Source organism: Aphelocoma coerulescens, chromosome 4 (genome assembly GCF_041296385.1).
Source record: "Aphelocoma coerulescens isolate FSJ_1873_10779 chromosome 4, UR_Acoe_1.0, whole genome shotgun sequence".
Classification (NCBI taxonomy): domain Eukaryota; kingdom Metazoa; phylum Chordata; class Aves; order Passeriformes; family Corvidae; genus Aphelocoma; species Aphelocoma coerulescens.
In genome coordinates, this window is record NC_091017.1 from 45859582 (window position 1) to 45881205 (window position 21624).

At 38.7% G+C, this 21624-nt stretch overlaps 1 protein-coding gene across 50 annotated transcripts in view; it reads left to right on the forward strand.

The window, feature by feature from the left end:
* Positions 1–21624, forward strand: part of TENM3 (teneurin transmembrane protein 3) — a 1310258-nt gene that overhangs the window by 1280704 nt on the left and 7930 nt on the right. For all 50 annotated transcript variants that reach the window (XM_069013799.1, XM_069013797.1, XM_069013796.1 and 47 more), the window contains 4 exons: positions 10459–10634; positions 11325–11560; positions 17077–17373; positions 18569–20180. In XM_069013799.1, coding sequence (XP_068869900.1) covers positions 10459–10634; positions 11325–11560; positions 17077–17373; positions 18569–20180 — 2321 coding nt within the window. The remainder of the gene's footprint in view (positions 1–10458; positions 10635–11324; positions 11561–17076; positions 17374–18568; positions 20181–21624) is intronic.

A 21624-nucleotide genomic window follows, 5' to 3' on the forward strand; every position in this document is an offset into this window, starting at 1 on the left:
GAGGAAAATTATACCCTAATAGTAGTGTCTATTCACTTGCACTTTTACTGTATATTAAGAGGTTCAAAATCCAGTTTTCATAATTAATATTTCTGTACCGTTTCCTGTAACATTTGTTGGAGGTTATTTTCCTGTAACATTTGTGTTTCTATTTGTGCTGATTTTTTTACCCCATTTATTTTTCAGTAGTATGAATATCTAAAAATACCTAGTCTTCTTCTTTTTTTGTAGTTTTTTTCATTCTAATTTGATTCTGTTTTCTTACTAATACCAGAACTTTATATGAAATTGTCATCTGGATTTTTTATCACTACTAAACAACATTATCTGAATGTTCTTGGTATCATAGTGCTTTTTAGGTATTTTTATCCTTTTACTATCAACAACCTTTGGTGCCTTCTGCTTTTACTGCCGCTGCTTCTTGCTGCATCGGTGTAAAATGTAGTGGCTATAAAATAATTACCCATATTCATTCAAGCACTTTTGATTTGCCAATAGTCATGTTCTTGCATTGACTTTTGTGGAATCACATGAGCCCTTGATTGCAAACTGTGATTTACAAGTGCAGTGTCTTTAACCTTCCCATGCTATATATACTCAAGCAACAAAAGACATATTTTCTTCATTCTTAATTGTTTCTGAACTATCTTTTTGGCAATATTTTTGAGATATCCAGTCCTTGCATAAGTGCTTCTGTATCCACTTTGCCTGGCACAACACAGCATGCTATACATACATTTCTCTCTTAAAGCATATATGCTTCTCCTCCTCTCAACATGACACAAACTGAAGATCTAGTAGCCATAACCCTCTCTCATATCTTCGTGTAGACCCATGGAAGCAAGGCTGGCCAAAAGGCAATTAAAACTCTTCCTCTCTATTCAAACAACCTAAGTAGACCCCCTACCCAAAGAGGACTTGTAGGGAAAAATATCAAGCTGACATATTTAATTTGGTTTTTTTTTAACTTTGCACTGAGTACATCAATACTAACACAAGTATGTAACCATGTTTCATGCAACATGCAGTTTCTGAGAGGAACTTCGTGATGGCTGTGCTTGGTGACAGGACTTACCATGTTTCTTCTTAAGATAAATCATTCTGTACATTTTTTAAATTTCTATCTTCAACTTTAAAGAATAGAGGTTATGTCTAACACTTTTCTAAACTGGAACTGTAACTCAGCTTTACATTAGATATCATACTACAACATGTTATCTTATTTAGTCTTGTAAGACTTGTGCTAACATTGGAGCACAAATTTGCTGTTTCAGACTCACCCTGCTTAATAAAAAAGCAGCCATGTTAAAAATAATCCATTAATATATAACATTAGATACCAATGTGAAATTTTTTAGAGAACTGCAGTGTGTCCTGTAATTGCCCTGATAGCAGTAGTATGTCTCATCTAGTAGACATTTACCCATTTCTTCATTCTTCAATGTTACTGTTTCTTCTCCTAAGTAATAAAAGCAGACCTGAGAAGCCATTGAACAGGTAAGCTCATCCTCCTTCACACTCACTTCACAGGGAACCTGGTGTGGTGAGGGTGGAAGGACAACTCAGGATCCCATGAGAAAAGGCTATTCTCTGTTTTCAGTCATGCTGTATTCAAACATATTTTCAAGCCCCATCAAGAGATTTGGTCTTCCTTGACGTCCCCAGTGAGGCCAGACTGATCAGCTCTCTAGGAAGCCTACAAGGCACATGCAGTTTAAAGTCTTACCTTTGGAGTCCACTCCAAAGAAGAGAAGGTTACTTCTGAAGCCTGCATTGATCGGGTGTGACTCGTGCTCCGAAGGAAAAAGGTTGTTACTCTAAATTAACCACAGAACCTGAATCTAGCAATTATTGCTTACTGCCTTAGTATTCTGCTGTCCTACAAGAAAAAAAAATACATGCATATAATTTTGTTTTCCTGTTACTAAATTTGCTTTTCAAACATAATGTAATTTAATAAGTTGATTTGTCCACTTTTTGTGACCCTGTAAAAACAGCTTCATGGAGTTTTTACCTTTCAAGATAAAATAAAATTAAATTAAATCCCCACCCTACCACCAAATAGGAATTAAGGGGAAAAAAATAACATTACAGCTTTCTGTGAGCAAAATCTCTGGCCAAACAGACCAGCCTTACATCCTTTTTTCACTAAAGGCCTGTACACTCAGCTCTGACAGTGTAAGCAGACCTTACAGCAAGGAACAATCTGTCATGCAAAGTATATATACACCAACATTTCTTTTATTTTAAAGGCCATACTCTGGTATTTATATCAATAAGACACATGGTTTATTTGTGCAATAGTAGATGAGCTAAGAAGTTGGGGGAAGTGACACACAGACAAGGCAGCAGCCCTGAGGAGCCCTGAGGTTAAAGACGCTGTGCGTGGGAAGCTGCCTGCTGGCACACCCTGGCAATCCAGAATCCCTCCTGTGTGCACCCCCCTGGGCTCATGGGCAGTGAATTCCCATTACAGGGAAGTTGAAAAGTGAGGGATGAGTGTTGAGGTCTTGTAGATAACAGCCTAGCTACTGTAATTTAGTCTCATCTTCATAAGAACGAGCCCCCTTGAATTGCTCCTGAATTGGCTGCACTCAGTTCAGAAGAGTGTGAGCTGTTGAGGCACACCCCCAGCACTGCAAAACTGCTCCATCCGCAAAAATGCCTCTCATGTAAGCCACACTGCCTCCATCCTGCTGCTCCCAGTGCACCCCTTCCCCAGGCACAGACACTGGAGTTGTTCTTCCTGCTCTTCAGAAAGCACTGTCATCATTAACACTGTTTATTTGTGCAAGTTCATGTACATGTAGGGAGCATGTCAGATATGTGAGGTGTGGGAGAGTCCTTGGTTTTGTGGCTCTACATGGCAGGTGTTTGCTGCAGTAATCAGCACAGCATGGAGGACTGCAGTACCATACAGCAGTGAGTGAGAAGTTTGGCAGTATTCTGGCAAAAAGCAAAGCATCCCCAGCATGCTAAATTCACGTGTTGCTTCTTTCTCTGCAAAGCACCGCGCCCCCAAAATACCTGGCTCCAAATACCTGGAAGTCATTTTGGATTGGGCTGTGAAGGTGGTCAATCTTACATAGCATAAGCACTGAACTCAAGTGAAAAATGAGCATCAAAACCTTCTCCATATGGAAGTGAATGAGCTGTCATGGGAAGAGGTGTTGATTCATTTCTTTGAGCTCCCTTTCCAACAGACACATTTCCTGCAGTGATTCTCGTTTAGAGTGTGCCTGTTGTTTTGCAGATGAGTTATGGCTGTCAAGAGAGGCCTATTTAAGTGAATTGTTCACGTCTAGCATGCTGAATGCCAGTTTACAAACAAAAGACTGAAAACTGTCCTTTTAACATTTTGACAAAATAGACACACCAAAAAAAAAAAGCCGCAAGAGCTGCAGTTATAACAGGATAAGGTGAAAGGAGAAATTGTCAATCACTTTCCAGCTGAGGAAATCTCTTCATTAAACCTGGACTGAAAAATTCGTCCTGACCATGTTGCTAAGATAAAAGACCATTACCTGAATTATTTAACCAGCTGTGCAAACAGTTGCATAAGACTTCCCCAGATGAAAACAGGGTAAAGACCCTTTCCCCATGGAAAAGCCATCAGATAAAGGAACAGGAAAAGCTTGAGTTGTCTGACAGTTGGTTGGACAGGACAGAGAAATGTGGCTGATACTAATACTTTTAATGACCTTCTAACTTCTGTGGTTTTGTGAGTTTGCATTTTCTGCCCAAATTCCATTAAAAAACAAGTAGGCATATAAATTTCTTTCCAGAACTGGGATTCTGGCTGTCGTTTAATTTAGCTCTTCCCTAGAATCACTCCTGGACCTATTTTCTGTAATTCTGTTTATCCACTTTTTTCTCAGAGCTAGGCACAACAGAAGGAAAAAGAAAAATAAAAAAGGTAAAGGCGAAAGGAAAAAGGAGAGGGAGAGGAGAAAGGAATAAAGTAGAAAAGAAAGGGAAAAGAAAGGAAGTTGGTTTTTTTTCATATATTTAGAATTCTGTAAGACTGGAAAGAATATTTGGAGGGGTTTTCAGCCACTGGGAGCTGGCAGAAGGGGGTTCTACCCCTCACGTGCTGACACAAAGAAGCCCGGAGCTCAACACTGAAACCCCTCTGGAAGGCGGCACTCAGTGCCCAGCACACAATGAAAACGGGGCAGAGCTCCTCACCCAAAAGGGGCTGGATCCTCCTGTCGCTGTTCAGCAGGCACAGAGGTGAAGGCAAAGAAGTAAAGAGAGGGGGCTCTCTGTATATGCTCCACACAGGTTTATTCCCATGAAGAGGCCAATTGGTCGGAGGGTCCAGGGATCTTATACTGGGTACAGAATAGGTGGGGAAAGGGATCTCAGCCAATGGGATAGAGACAAGCAGGTGGGATTGACAGGAAGGGAACCAATGGAAACAACACATAGGAGGGACTGAGGGAAGGATCCAATGGGGCGTCAAGGAACAAAGAACTTTCTAGAACTAATAGATATTAAAGAAGGGAAATGAATATACATAACTTCATACATAAAACAAGAAGACAAAATATTAACCAATAGGGAAAACATGCAAGAGACAGAACAAGGGAATCATGGGTTCTCACCATGACTGAATGTTACATGCTAAACTTGGGTTGCTGACCACCACAGCTGGTTGTCTGAGTTCTTCTCAGGACAAAGAGTAGCTGCAGCCACCTGCACCGCTACAAATACTGATTTTTTTTCCATGAAATCATAGAATATGAGTTGGAAGGGACTCACAAGGATCATCAATGTCCAGCTAGTGGCCTTGGCCTGGGCCCTGCAACAGAACAGCTCCAAGAGTCCCACCATGTGCCCGAGAGCATTGTCCGAACACTTCTTGAATTCTGTCAGGCTGGTGCTGTGACCATTTCCCCGGGGAGCCTGTTCCAGTGCCTGACCACCCTCTGGGTGAAGAACCTTCTCCAACATAAACCATATCCAATATAAACCTCCTCTGACAGAGTTTCATGCCATACCCTCAGGTCCTGTCACTGGGCACCACAGAGAAGAGATCAGTGCCCTACCCTGCACTTTCCCTCACAAGGATGTTGAAGACTACAGTGAGGTCTCCCCTCAGTCTCCTCTTTTCCAGGCTGAACAGACCAAGTGACCTTGGATGCTCTGTTTTACATCCTTCTTACACTGTGGTGCCCAAAACTGCCCCCAGCACTCGAGATGAGGCTGCCCCAGTGCAGTGCAGAGCAGAGTGGGACAATCCCCTCCCTTGCCCAGCTGGCAATGCTGTGTCTGATGCACCCCAAGGATACAGTTGACCTTCCTGGCTGCATTTTTCCTCATGCATAACAATATTCCAGTTAAGAAAAACAGACAAATGCTATCACTTTTTAGAAAATAATAAAATAAAATTTTAAAAATCCACTTGTCATAATTTACAAGCTACTAATATATACCAAATTGTTATTTGCCTTCTTCTTGTTAAACAAAACAAAATATTAGGAATACATACTGCCATATTCGTTATTGATTGTGTTTTTCTAAAAAAAATATTTGTTATATCTCCAAAAGGGCCATAGTTTAATATTTCAGGTTTCCCTGAAATATAATTGTACTGTGAATTCACAAGCAAGATGCTAAACCTTTTAAGATACAAATACAAGTATACTGTGTGGAAATAAAGGAATAAATGCAGGTTATAAATGAGTAGTTATGGATCCACTGAAGTGTCTATTTCAATCAGACTAAATAAGAAATGGAAAAAAAAACAAGAAATCATTTCTGTCCATGCATCTGTAGATTATTTTCACCTTTTTCATTCTTAGCAGGCTCATTCAGTCCCTCTTCAGACATATAAAAAGCAAAAATGCATATCAAAATGAAAGTAATGTAGAAATGGAGTAAAGGAAAAAAATAGCACATTTCATTACGTTCAAGTTGAAAGTTTTCTTTCTTTCAACAACCCACATAATGGTTAAAGGTGGCCAGAACTAGAGCTTCCATTAAGTTGCCATGCCCAATTTTAAACCAGTGGGGGGCAGAAGAGCTCCCTACAGGTGTTGAAATGATAATAAAAGTGATGGTATATAAACTGTGGGCTTCTTTCCTTTTGATCGGCAAGATAACCATTTTGATACTGGCTGAGCATGCAATGAAAGTGCTACTGGAGTGGCTTTACTGTATTTTCCAAATCTGAATTCACTATTTGGGAGGGACTAAACCTGCAGTGTGCTACGGAGGCTGAATACAAGTGAAAGAATGTATTTGGAAACCAAAATACTTTCATGTTAAAGACCACGGTCTTCTATGTAAATGTAGCTTAAATGGCCTCAACAAGCCAAGAGAGACACTTCATTGCCAGGTTAGGACAGATTTTTTGGCATATTGTCAACATGGTATGCACCTAAAACAACAACATGTTGCACTCCTGAATGTCAACCTTGAACCTTCTGTTCTCACCTGCCAAGAAGCAGCACTCTGGTATAAAATGCTTCCCATTAATAGTTTGAAACAAGTAGGGTAATGTTCCATAAATTTTTTAGCCACTCTTGGTAATTTGAGATGCATAGAGGAAATACCTGATGTGAGTTGACTGAAAGTGTAACTACTTTTCTTTCTACTGTCAAAATTATACATGTCTATATTATGAAATGCATTCATGCTTCATTTCTCTATTACAGTATCCCAACTAATAGTATAATCTGTAACCAGTCTTAAATACTTAATATGCATTTGAGACCATATATCTTGTTATCTGAAATGTGCTGGAAATGGTGTGCCTTGCTCTTCAACCTGACATGTTTACAACAGCAAAAAAAGAAAAAATCACAGAATTTATTTTGTTAAGGGATTGTGCTGCAGAGGTCTGTGGAAAAACAGTTATCAGTCATAACTTAGCAGTTGGCTTTAGGTGCAGCCTTTACAATACACTTTATTTCTACAGCTCTCTATTCTACATTGAAATAGCTTCTGATATAAAACATTAATAATGCTCTGCAAGTTGGGGTCGAGCTAAATGTGCTATGGACTAAGATAAAATGCACTTGAGAAACAAGTCAAAAATAAAGAAAGTAGGACATTTCCATCTGTGGCAAGGCTTACCAGGAAGTTATTACTGCAAAGTGAAGTGTCCTACATAGCCTAGAACAGAAAATGGTCTGGGAAGGCATGTAATTAAAACTGAAGGAGATGAACAATGGAAGAGAGACTTCCAGCAGGTGAAGAGCAAAAGGTCAAGAATCTGGGAAGCTGATAATCATTATCTCTGAGAAATTCTCACTGCAGAAGTGGAAAACTATCTGGCAGTGGCAGCTCATCCTAAAGAAGAAAAAGAATTTGATCTAAGGGGAACTTCAGCTACCGGTGGTGGCAGCTGTCCCCACTGCTGCCTTCGTAGTTATTGACCAAATATGAAGATTGTTACATTAATGCGAACAGAAATCAGCTGAGGGGATTAATGCACACAAGGTCACATCCAGGGAGCAAGTTTCTGGTTTAGAGTTTTGAAAAGTTTATGTGAAACTCACTCTTGAGGAATTGAAGAGGTTGGTTGAACGGCTTTGCTGTGGAGCCTGGAAAAGGAGAAAGATCAGAGGGCTCCATGGTAACACGTGTGCCTGAGCTTGTGTTTGGATGAAAAGATCAAAGAGGCTGTGAAATGCCAAATATAGGCGCTCGCCCTCTAGACTTCAGATCTCATTCCTTTTAGGGCAATTTCAATATTAGAACACTAGGCAGATAAAAAGAAATCTCTCAGTCTAAAACTGACAATCTTGGATGAATAAATTCACCTTGGCAGCAGAATGCAAGGATATTTGAATGTAATAAGAAAAATGGCTGCAGAATGCCCAAAGGTATGAGTGATGTTGCTATGCTGTGCATTGATAAGGCTTTGATTGTGGGCAAGAAGATAGCAAGTATAAAGTAAGTTTAGTATTCAATGTACAGTGAACAAAATGAAGGACACACATTGCAATCTGTGATCAAATGGAATATGTAGTGAATTGTAGAAAGGCCTATTTCCCCTTTTTCTTTTTGTTCCTGGCTATAAAAGTATGAGAAATCCTATTCTTACCTTTCACATCTCAGTCACATTTTCTTCTTGCACTAGGATGCCTGAACCAAGCAGTCATGGCTTTTAAGATTCTTTCAGCTTTACAGTCATGTTTTTAAGAACATGAATGTGTAGCATGATTCTTGCCAGTCTTTGAACTCTCCCCCACTGTAATAATATTAACTGCTTATCTCAGGCTCATGATGTGCTTTCCCATATTTGTGAAAGATGAGACCAGTTCAAGAACTGTAGGCACAGTTGAAAAGTAATAATGTGGAAGCAAGAACGCATAAAAGAAGGATAGCACAGTTCAGTGCTGCGTACTGCACTGAAGCCACACACTGCACTGAATACTACTAAATGCGTAGCATTTTCCGACTCAGGTGGTATACTGAGAAATAATTAGTTTCTCACAGATACTGTGATTAAAAGGGTAAAAAGTTCTTAAAGGGAAATCTTATCTTCTGTACCTTTAGTAAGCATTGTTTGGAATAAAGACCAGTACTTGGCTACTGGAATCAAAGGATGGAAGTAATTCCCAACAAAGTAATTTGATACCATTTTCAAACATAAAGCAGAAAATAGAAAAGGACACTAATTGGACAATATATGCTCCCCAGGGAATTGCAAAGGGAAGTTGTGCATGAAAATAAAATAAGGTCTTGGAACTGAGGAATGAGACTGAAGGTCATGAATAGGCTAGCAGTCACATTCATGCACAAGGAACTTCAGTATGTTTGTTTTGGTCTCCTGCATAAATGGAGTATCTCAGCTTGCCGAGTCCAGTATGTGAAAAAGAACCCCAATTAGGGACAGAAACACACTGGAAGAAACCCCATTATCTTGAAATGTACTTAATTCAAAAAATAGGTTTCCCCACTTGACTTCCCTGGCTTGCAGTATGGTTCCTGATTTTTAAACATTCTTTTCTCTTGCCTGTTGCTAAGTGAAAGTCTTACATAAACAAGGAAAATCAACTGTGCTAAAAGGAGGGAAATGACCGTATGCAAAAAGCTGTCAAATCTACAGAGTAAGATTTTTCTGGAAGAAAAATTTTCTTAATCCTTTCAGTTACAGCAATGCTGTGCAATACTCATGCTGTTCAGAGAAAGTTAGTGTGTTGTGGGTTACAGCTGTTAGGATTAACTCACTCAATTTAAGAAAGAGTTTCTGTAGCCTCAGTGATACACTTGGGGCTTTGTGGGGGCTTTTTTTTGGTTTTGCTTTTCTTTTCCAGTAGGAGCAATTTTGATGATAATTATCAGCATGAAATGTCTAGCACATTGTGAGGACCTGCAGGGTCATGTTCTAATTACTTTAAGAGACTAAGGCAGGCGTTCTTCAGCTTCTCACTACATGGTCACAGGAGAGGAATGGCAAACTCCTGAGAGCAAACAGGTCATACATGGGCATGGAATCATCCTTCGGATGCTTTTTTCTCTGTTGCAGCTACAGACAGGCTATACTTCAAAACAAGGAGCTTCAGCAGAACACCTAGGCTGACAAATCAAGACTGTAGTACTAGAAGAGCTAATCTTAAAGACAAGTTTTATGACCACAACCTCACACTGTGCTTTACCTCTCTCTATACTGTGACCAAAATACGTTTGGATGTGAGCATGGTCTCTGGTCATGTACCAACAGGGTATACCTAACAGCATAAGAAAAGACATGGTTTAGATGTCATAGATCTACTTCAATTACAGAAATTCTATCTACCTATTCATATTAAGTGTATATATAGCTGTTGTTTTAAATAAATGTCAGTTGACACAGAAGAAAAAATCTCATGGTTTGTGTCACAATTCTCAAACTATGATCCGCAGGCAGTTAACAAGTTAGAGATGCTAGCTGTTCTGGTTTCCAGCTACAAGCAGCTTAAGTAGATTAAATATAACCCCAGATTCTGTCTCATAGTACTCATAGTAATACAAGGGACAATAAGCACTCAGGAGGACAGGTGTTCTGCATAATCATTGAATAGGAAAGGCCCAAAAGACACTCTTATTAAGATACCCTTTTTTTCAAAAATTTTGAGTATTCCTACTCAATAACAGTAAAATCTAGTCCAGTAATAGGGAGTGAGTACAGAATGCTACAGAATTTAGCACCAAAAAATATGCTTCCTTTGAAATGGTGAATTAGATGTGCAGCAGGATCTGGTCACACTTCAAAGAATAATATGCAGAGCTGAAGATCCATCTGTTTGCTCTTGCTATCACCATTGAGGCTGCTGTAGTTAAGCAGTCTTTTGAGTACTTCAAAGCATGTTTGAAGTCTTTGCTATGCCTATCCCATGCACACATAAAAAAGCAAAAATGCCTTAACAATATGAGTAGCTGGTATTTTTGTTCATTTTACTTGTAAGTGAAAACAATTTGTTTCTGCTATGTATCATTTCTGGATGGTTTGGTTTTTTTTAGCTACGATAGCGAGGGCCGTCTAACAAACGTTACATTCCCAACTGGAGTCGTCACTAACCTTCATGGGGAAATGGAAAGGGCCATTACAGTGGACATTGAGTCATCCAGCAGAGAGGAAGATGTCAGCATCACTTCCAACTTATCATCCATCGATTCTTTCTATACCATGGTTCAAGGTACTGTAAACAAAAGATTTCTCAGCAGATACAAGCCTGAAAATTGTTTTCTTGTGGTACAAGCAGCTCCAAATAGAAGTGAAACTTTAGGGGCACAGTGTTTGGAGGAACAGGTAATACATTCACATTTTTACACCTATATAGAAACAACTGTTCAAGGAAAGCAGTACTTGCAACAAATGTGGAATTAAGTTAAGTTTTCTAACCAAATAGCTTTTGTGAGCAGCTGTGGGAAGTAAAATACTTACTTTGTATTAGAAAGGGATCTTGGCAAGAAGAGATGGATTGAAAAGGAAATAGGTACAGAAATAGTATGAAGTGATATTTTAGCTTAAAAATAGCATGTAATACCCCAGCAACCACATCCTTGCAAAAGTGAGTAGTCATACGCTTAGGATTAGGCCAAAAATGCCTGATGAAACAGCAGAGAATGTGTTTTGTGGAAGTCCAAAAGATATACTGTGAGGATGAGACTTTCTTAAGTGTTTAACTAACTTTGATGATGGGTCCTAAAGGCATTTTTGGTCCTATGGGATACATTTATTATTAAGAATCTCACCCTGGCTCTTTATTACCATTGAGTCAGTTACATGAAGTCAAGATGCACATATTGCATAAATATGTGTCCAGTACAAAGGCAGAGTCTTAACCCGTGTAGGTAACCTGCAATTCTCTTCTTGGCCTTTTCAGATCAGTTAAGAAATAGCTACCAGATTGGTTATGATGGCTCACTGAGAATCCTGTACGCCAGCGGCCTGGACTCACACTACCAGACAGAACCGCACGTCTTGGCTGGCACTGCCAACCCAACCATGGCAAAGAGAAACATGACCCTCCCAGGGGAGAATGGGCAGAACCTGGTGGAATGGCGATTCCGGAAAGAGCAAGCCCAAGGAAAAGTCAATGTCTTTGGCCGAAAGCTTAGGGTAAGCACAAGCATGCGTAGTATCTGCTGCGTTCTCATAAAGGAATGAGGAAATGTAAAGATATTCCTGTAGGTATTGCCATCCAACAACCACAGCATATTTATTGCAGACAAGTTGACTGTAGATCTGGAAGTACTTGTTTTTATTACTTCATTTATTGGCTGTTTTATTTATTAATTGCTCTTTTCTGTGTGTCGTGGTTTAACCCCAGGCAGCAGCCAAGCCCCACACAACTGCTCACTCACTCCCCCACCAGCAGGATTGGGGAGAATTGGAAAAGTAAAGTCCAGAGAACTGATGGGTTGAGATAAAGGCAGTTTAACAGGGAAAGCAAAAGCCACTCACACAAAAAAAAAGTGGAACAAGGAATGAATTCACTGCTTCCCATGGGCAGGCAGGTGTTCAGCCATCTCCAGGAGAGCAGTGCCCCATCATACATAACAGTGACTTGGGCAGATCCCTCAGTTTACACACTGAGCATGATCCCATATGGTCTGGAATATCCCTTTGGTCAGCTGGGGTCACCTGTCCCGGCTGTGTCTCCTCCGAGCCTCCCATGCACCCCCAGTCTCCTCACCAGTGTGGCAGTACAAAAAGCAGAAATGGCCTTGGCTCTGTGTAAGCCCTGCCCAGCAGTAACAAAAACATCTCTGTGTTATCAACCCTGTGTTCAGCACAAATCCAAAACATAGCCCTGTACTAGCTTCTGTGAAGAAAATTAACTTTACCCCAGCTGAAATCAGCACACTGTGGAATTTAAACTGTTGGTTTTAGCCTGGAATGGTTAAAAAGAATAATTTTCTGCTTTCCTTCACTGCTTTTCTTTCTGGTACTGTCTGAATTCATGCAACTGATTCAGGATCCTGTTTTATTCTACCATAAGTTAGCATGATCCCTGGATTTTATTTCTTTTCTTTTATTTTAAATTAAAATTGTACTAAGACTTACTTCTATGGTAGAAAGAGTTTAACTGTGTATGTATGTGTATGGCATATTCCTCCAACATATGTCTTTACCATTTTGTTGGCATTTCTTCTTCCTATATAGTGAGTGAAATACAAGTAGGAAGCAAACTATGATTTATGACAGCCATTTGGTAAAGACAACACAGATTAAGCATTTAAAATTGTGTTGCCAGGAGACCATTTCAAGACCACATCAAAGGTCTGATTTACTATTAGAACTGAACTCAGTTATTTAAAATAAGGCCTAGGCCACTTGACTTCTTGCCATTTGAAATCTTAAAATATTTTGTATCTTCCATTGGGACAAGAAAGGAGGGCATGCTGTTATGCAGGTTATATTCCTCTCTACCACCTTCTCTACAAGAGGAATGTATTTTTTTCCAAGAAAGAAGAACAATTATGTACCGTAGCTGCTGCTTAAGAACAATATACTAGTACCTACCTGTGGCAGCGATTTTACATGGATAAGGAAGAGGAAAAGGAAGCCATGATTCTGAAGTTCATCCTTGTGGTTCTGGTTCATAGGCATGTCATTACATACCACAGTGGTATAATACACCTGCCATTATGAATACACCTGTTCATTTATTAAAGAAGCCCAAGAGAGGTTTGGCAGTGAAACAAATCACCATGAGTGTGCAGTTCTCAGAAGTGACACTAAGTTTTGGCATTCAAGTGCCAGAGGAGGTAAAAGTTAAAAAGACGAGGTAAAGTTGTCAGGGGCAACTTTAACTTAGATGAATTAACACCAAAAAAAAAAAAAAAAAACAGAAGAGAAGAGCAAACAAAATGGAAAGATTTAACAAGATGGCAGGGGAAATGAAAGATTACTAATTAGGATAAAATAATACTGATTAAAAGTGTATATAGAAATGGGAGAAGTACGGCAGGTGGAGAATGAGCTAATACGAGAAAAATGCCTCAAAAAAAAAAGGAAAGAAACTTGTCAGCAATGACAATGAACAAAAAAGGAATGTTTTGTGAAATTGATTTACATGGAAAGGTTTTTACCAAAATGTCAGTCAGGGGTGGATGGGGGATGTAGGAAAGTAGAAAAAGAAAACAAGAGAAAGAAGAAGAGGAATAACTTATGGAGCTCATAATTTCCATGTACAGACAGATATGTCATGAGCATTTTGCTGCAAAGAAGACAAATGTAGACAAAAAACCGTGACAAAATGTATTGCCAGTAAATGTACTCATCTCTGTGACACTTTCACTGTGTTATACATATGCAGTATCTAATGTTATAAAGTACACTGTCAGGTACTCTCTTGGTTTTCTATCTTGTATTAGTTCTACCCAGTACTAGTAATCCTTCTAAAGAAATTAATTAGGAATTATGTTGCCCTTCCTTAACTCAACAATCTTCTGTCAATCTTGGTTTTGTTCCGACTTGGTTTTTAATTGATCAGTAAGCTAGTTCTCTCTCTGGAGCTGTATGTTTGATCTATAGGCTGGTCATAGGCAAAGGTCCTGCCAGTCCTCTGCACGGAAGAGCCCTTTTAGGGCCTTTGTACTGAGGGTCTCACAAAGGTCTCAAATAAAGGAGCTGGTATGAATTCTGTCTCAAGGGATGCACCCAGACTAGACCAGTAACACAGACAAGGGAGCTCACAAGAGGCATTTGCTCTGCCTCCTCTTGAGACCTGACATACTCCCAGCTATGCAAAGGTCCCCAGTTTTCACATTAGCTCTTGAATCTCTCTGTAAGACCCAACAATATCTTCCTGCTCCTAACAGAGGAATCACAGACAGATGCTTCTCACTGGAAAGAAAAACAGGAATTAAAGCAGAGGTGGATAGACGGAGATGTGAATTACTGAAACATATCAGGACAGTAGGTAGGGACTGTCAGAAGATTCAGTTTTGTGTCATTAAGTGTTTCTTCAGTGGAAATGTCCTGAAGTACAGTTTTAATGATAATGAAACCCAGAGGTTTCAGATATATTTGGAGTTTGTCTTGGACACAATAAAAATATTCAACTTTTCCTGTAGAAGCATTTTGGTAGCAGAGATGTTATCAAGAAGCACTTCGTAGAAGGCACTGCTGTAGCTGAGATGAGCTATTCCAGCCCTACCCTGCCCAATGAAAGAAGCTGTATCACCAAAACTCATTGTTACTCTAATTGCCCATCTGTACTGTGAGATTAGGCAAATACAGCCAAAATTTCACCAAAAGCTCACATGCCTGAATGCAAGAGCTCTGTCAGCAAAGTCTGAAAGCATAAAACTGGCTGGAACAAGAGGTATTTCCTTTCCTTCCCCTCCTATCCTGCCCTTACACAGACCAGACAGATGGGAAGTGAGAAGGCAAGGGATGACATTATCCTAGTTAGCAGCTAGGGCAGTGAGACAGCAGATTAAGTACTTTGTTGCAATTTATACCGGAAGGATGTGCTAAGCCAAGAAATTAACCACAATTGCTTGGACGTCTGCCTTAGCCATAAAACCAGCCTTCTTTCTTTGCCAGTTCAGAAATAAGAAGTGTCCATTTTAACTTCAGTGTCTAATCCTGAGAGGTGGACGAGAAAATTTATAAAAATCATAATTAAATGTAAAGAAAGGGGAGGTGGAGAGAAAGGGAAGGAAAAAATCAGAGAAGCAAAACGGGCAAGGACATGCAGAGATGAGTGCACGCATATGTGGGAGACACTGGGGGAAAAAAAAGCCAGAGATAAAGAAAATTTAAGGATGAATTTAGATAAATGAGCTAATATTAGATGTTGGAAAAATTTTAAAAACCTACCTGAAAACAAGTAAAAAAGATATTACAAAAAAGGAGTTGAATGGGAATACTTCACAGCTAAGTTTAACCTACATCTAGAATCAGTCCTGTAGCATTAATTTTTCAGATGATATTTAAATAACAATTGATGGTTCATTAAATAGGTAAAACAGCTATTCTGCATCTGCTAGACTTTGTGTTCTTTACTTAGGAGATCTACATGAAAATGTGATTTTTTTCTTAAATTGATAGTGCAGATTCCTCTCATGCCAGTGATTTCATACTAAAAAAGAGAAAGGTATTGTATATAAATAGACAGACTGAGCAAAACTGAGAATTTGGAGGAATTTTATATTTTATATGCCTATGGCCTATCACCAGCACTTTAATACTTTTTATAACAATAATAAAGGATCTAATTTTTATTGATCTTTTAGAAACTTATCAGCCTCAGGGTATAAGTACTAACATCCATGATATATGGAGTTTTGAACTTTCAGCCTGAAAAAATGCAAAAATCTTCTGGTCATTTCTTTGGTGTATTCCTATCTATTCTCTTTGGGTTTTTTCTGAATGTTATGTAGCCATCTTTGTTCACCCTTTGTAATGTATGTATGAAGTACTTGAAAAGGAATTTTTAAAAAATTCTTAATTAGCTCTGTCCATTTCTACCCTGATTCCCACATGTTTGCAAAATACAGTGTTGAAAAAAATCTCAGATACCACTTTTTCAAACCACCTGGAAAAACTTTTAAAAGACACAGCAGATACAGAAATGATTTACAGATGAACAAAGAAACCCTCGAGGCCTGTTGGAGAACACTAAAACACAATTCAGTGCTGAGGGGAATGGAGAAGTGCAAAGATACTGGTATAGGAAAAGAAAACCAGACATTTTGCTTTTATAAATTCAAAAATGAGAGCTAATTCAATGAAACTGAAAGTTGGCATATTTGGAACACTAAAGGGAAGTGGGGGGTGGATTTCAATGTAAATATATTACATAGAAACCGCTATCCATCACTGTAGTTTAAACATATCAATAACAAGGTTTTCAACATCAGTGTGTCTATGCTAAGGCTTTATTTTCAAATCAAAATACTTATAAACTTCAAAGCATTTTTAACTGTTTTTCAATGGTTCAGTAGTCTTCTAGTCATTTATGGCTTTAAGTGGTCAGTTAACTAGGAGAAAGATACAATCCTCTACTAAGGATTTCAGCCTTATAAATACATTGCAGCAGTGGATGGCATACTGAATTAAATTTCCATTTGATCCAGAAGGGGAATGCCTATGTTCTAAAAACTGTTTAACCTTAATTTGAAGATCTGACATCTTTTGAAGATCTTAATTCTGTATTTACACTTTTGAAAAATACTTGCTGTGAAGGATTGGGATTCAGTTCTTTCTTAGCATGGTTGTTACAAACTGGAAAAGCATTTGCTGGGAATATATTTTGACAATAATTTGCTAGATATACTTCAGACTGCCTACAAAAGAAGTAGTTTGTTCATTGAAATGACCCCATTTATTACAGAAGTTTTCAGTACACATCTTTCAGTATTTTCTTAGCAGTTGACTAAGCATCAAGAAAGAACACATTGCAACAAATTCTGAGCCATCTCTTCATATAATCAGACCTTCTAGGGTAGATACTAATATAGTGCCTTACAATTATATCAAGAAATTGCTAAAATAATTCACACATATAGCAAATCAATCACTGTAAATGGTATTTAAAGAATAGCTAGCTTTGTGGAAATAACAGGTGGCTGGGGTTTGAACAGCATGATTTATTGTGTCATTTTGTTTGCTTTAAAAAGGTTAATGGCAGAAACCTCCTTTCAGTTGACTTTGATCGAACCACAAAGACAGAAAAGATCTACGATGACCACCGTAAATTCCTGCTGAGGATTGCCTACGACACGTCAGGGCACCCCACCCTGTGGCTCCCGAGCAGCAAGCTGATGGCTGTCAATGTTACCTATTCATCCACAGGTCAAATAGGCAGCATACAGCGAGGCACGACTAGTGAAAAAATAGAGTATGATGGACAGGGAAGGATAGTGTCTAGAGTGTTTGCTGATGGGAAAACTTGGAGTTACACGTATCTGGAAAAGGTAAAGAACACTCAGCTTTTTAAAAATGCTTGCAATGTGCTCAAAATCTGCAGCACCTCACTGCTGCATACAAAGCAAAAAAATAGGTAGCAGAAGCACATCGCAATTATTCTATGTATCAACATGTGATTCCAAGGGGAATGTTTCATTCCACAGATATGTAATCATGCTGTAGCTAATTGCTAGGAATTGATGTGTTTTTCAATTATTTAGGCCACTGACTAACAAGAAGCATCTGTATTTACCTTTTATCTTAACACTTAAAATAAGGTACAGGGACTATCTGCAATTCAATTCAGCTGAAAATAATTTGTTTGCAAATGCTTCACTGTTGTGAGCTTTTTTCACTACCAAGAAAAGCTCTTTTTTCTAAATAGTTACAGCTGTCAATTTGTACTTGCTATATGTTGTAGCATCAAAAAAAGGGATAGGCAAAATATTAGGAATCAATATATATGTATATATAGCTCTCCTTCTAGAAATACCTGTGAAAATGACCCTTGTGAAATCTCATGTCTGCTATGCAGAAAGAGAATCCATTTCTTTCAGGGGCTTAAATATATTTCTGTTGAAGCTGTTGCTCAGAAAATACGGTTTACTAGTCATCACAGACATAATTTAATCAAGACCCATGATACATAATAGCCACACATTAGAAAAATGTCAGAATAATTCAAGTAGCTCCTTTTGATATGGATAATCAAACAATTGTTTTGCCTATGTCTCAAAAGCTCACAGAACAAGAACATAGTATTCAGAGATCTCAGGCTATTCAAATTCTTCAAAATCATCTCTAATTGTAGGGAAGAAATTCTATCTCCCATATGTTGTTCTCCTTGTGAGTTAATGGCTCTAAGACAGTTTTACTTCTTCCCATATTAAACATGACTTATCTGAATCCATTGACAATCTGCTGTTTAGCTGTGAATGCTTGATAAAAGAGTGATACAGTCATAACAAGTAGCAAATTATGAATGTGGAACTACTAATTACAGAACCCCTTACAATTAAGCATACAAGTAAATTAGGCAGGGAGATGTTAACAACATGTAAGGTCAAGGATAACTCAATTAAAGAGGAGATAATTTTCTCAAGTGGGAATGTCACATTTTTGTGAAGAAATAGTATCAGTATATGGCGGGAGGGGAGAAACCGCATCATTTGCACATGATAAAAATCTGTTCTTAATTTTCAGTCAATGGTTCTTCTGCTCCATAGCCAACGGCAGTATATCTTCGAGTATGATTTGTTGGATCGGCTTTCTGCTGTCACCATGCCCAGCGTTGCTCGTCATACCATGCAGACTATCCGCTCCATTGGCTATTACCGGAATATATACAACCCCCCGGAAAGCAATGCTTCTGTTATAATGGACTACAATGAAGAAGGGCAGCTCCTTCAAACTGCTTTCCTGGGGACAAGCCGAAGAGTATTATTCAAGTACAGACGGCAGACCAAGCTCTCAGAAATTTTATATGATAGTACAAGAGTTAGTTTTACTTATGATGAGACAGCAGGAGTCCTGAAAACAGTAAACCTCCAAAGCGATGGTTTTATCTGCACCATTAGATACAGACAAATTGGCCCATTGATTGACAGACAGATATTTCGTTTTAGTGAAGACGGAATGGTAAATGCCCGATTTGACTACAGCTATGACAATAGCTTCAGAGTGACTAGCATGCAAGGTGTCATCAATGAAACCCCATTGCCTATTGATCTCTACCAGTTTGACGATATCTCTGGCAAAGTTGAACAATTTGGAAAATTTGGAGTCATATATTATGATATTAACCAGATCATTTCAACAGCTGTAATGACGTACACAAAACACTTCGATGCACATGGGCGCATCAAGGAAATTCAGTATGAAATATTTCGGTCACTAATGTATTGGATTACAATTCAGTATGATAACATGGGACGAGTGACGAAAAGAGAAATTAAGATTGGGCCATTTGCCAACACCACAAAATACGCTTACGAATATGATGTAGATGGTCAGCTCCAGACAGTTTATCTAAATGAAAAAATAATGTGGCGATACAACTATGACCTGAATGGCAACCTCCACTTGCTCAACCCCAGCAGCAGCGCCCGTTTGACGCCACTTCGGTACGACCTGAGAGACAGAATAACTCGACTAGGAGATGTACAGTACAGGTTAGATGAAGATGGATTTCTGCGTCAGAGGGGTACCGAAATCTTTGAGTACAGTTCAAAGGGCCTTCTTACTCGAGTTTATAGCAAAGGCAGTGGGTGGACAGTGATTTACCGTTACGATGGACTTGGACGACGAGTTTCCAGTAAAACTAGCCTTGGACAGCATCTCCAGTTCTTTTATGCAGACCTTACTTACCCAACCAGGATAACTCATGTATATAACCACTCAAGTTCTGAAATCACATCTCTTTACTATGATCTGCAAGGACACCTTTTTGCCATGGAAATTAGCAGTGGGGATGAGTTTTACATTGCATCAGACAATACAGGGACACCACTAGCTGTTTTCAGTAGCAATGGTCTCATGCTTAAACAAATTCAATACACTGCCTATGGAGAGATCTATTTTGACTCTAACCTTGACTTCCAGCTGGTAATTGGATTCCATGGAGGCTTGTATGACCCACTGACCAAGCTAGTCCACTTTGGAGAAAGAGATTATGATATACTGGCAGGCCGGTGGACAACACCCGATATTGAAATCTGGAAGAGAATTGGGAAGGATCCAGCTCCTTTTAATTTGTACATGTTCAGAAATAACAACCCAGCCAGTAAAATACACGATGTGAAGGATTATATCACAGGTAAGAGAAAGTTACTTCATTGTAGCTTGGGGATGCTGGATCTATAGGCATCCAATTTAGAGGGAATGAGACTGTAGGTAGCAAGGACAGGAAGGGTTCTTCTGTGATCAGTTTAACTCACCAACATCACAGAAAATATTCACTGGAAGTTGGTTGATATTTTCCAGGGTAGGCTTTTGCAAGGCTGCTAATATAAATTGCCCAATGAGCTCCAGGGCTAGCACAAAGTAATGAGTACACAGCCAGGTGCAGGGAAGGAGGAGTACGATAGTATAGAAAAAGGAGTGAACTTCTCTTTTGGCAAAGAAAGGTGCTAACATGCTAACTTTCATATCTCAATTCCTAGAGAACCTATATGCTTTCTGTGGTTCTAAAGTTAGTGATGTGTAGTGTTTTCCATTATTCTACACACCAAAAATCTGACTGCATGACACCAGAATTTTTGGAAAAATGTATGGCTCAGATACATTTGATTTTTTGTATTTGAATAGATGTAAATAATCCAAAATACACAGACATTGCCAGTCTACAGCAAGGGCTCAGCCCTGCTTACATAGGAGCTGTGAGACTACCACTTAGAAGAGCATCCTGGGAATCAAGTGGGTTTGCATTCATTTAACAAACAGCAGCTATTAAGTGGGTTGCTAACAGGTTGCCTGGGAGTAAAGATAATAACAGACCTCTGAATCTGTCCTCTTTTAGCAGCATGTGCTGTAGGGCATGCAGTTGGAATCAGATTCTTTGTGGCATTGAAAATCATGCACTTAGTTCAGAAATTGCCCTCAAAATACAGTTTTGGTTCTTTTCTTAACATCTTTAATGTCTGAAATGCACAGACACACTACTTATATAAGGTTATTATTACAATTAGCAATTTGGCTGACTGGCAGTTTTAGATGCAGCACCTCATGAGGCATATCATTTATTTGAAAATGCTAGAAATTATTTTAAGATAAGTATTTTTTATTCTTTAATTTTTAGAAAAATTTGCTTCCTTGTTCCACTTATTGTGAGCTTTCTTAAATAAAAATTACTAGACTTGGTAAGGAGCACTCTGCCAACCTCTAAGCATAGTATTTGTGGAAGATAGTGTAAAAAAACAGAAACAAGGCAGAGCACTCATTCCTGCCAAACAATTGTTAACTAATTGTTGGCACCCCTAATTTAACAGAATATAAAATGTATCATAAATAATGTTACCTAATGATAATTTAGTATCCTGTCTGCTTACTGATGCATTTCATTAGCTTTTAATTTCATCAATCCAACATCATCTTGAAGAGGACCATATTTCTCTTGAATCAACAAAAAATATCTGCCAAATAATTTAAAAGGTAATTTTCCATATAGGTGCTATTTCAGGAGTAGTTTGAAGACATTACAATAACATATACACACCAAAAGGAGAGAATGTGCTCTGCAGTATTTTTTTTTTTGCTTTGTT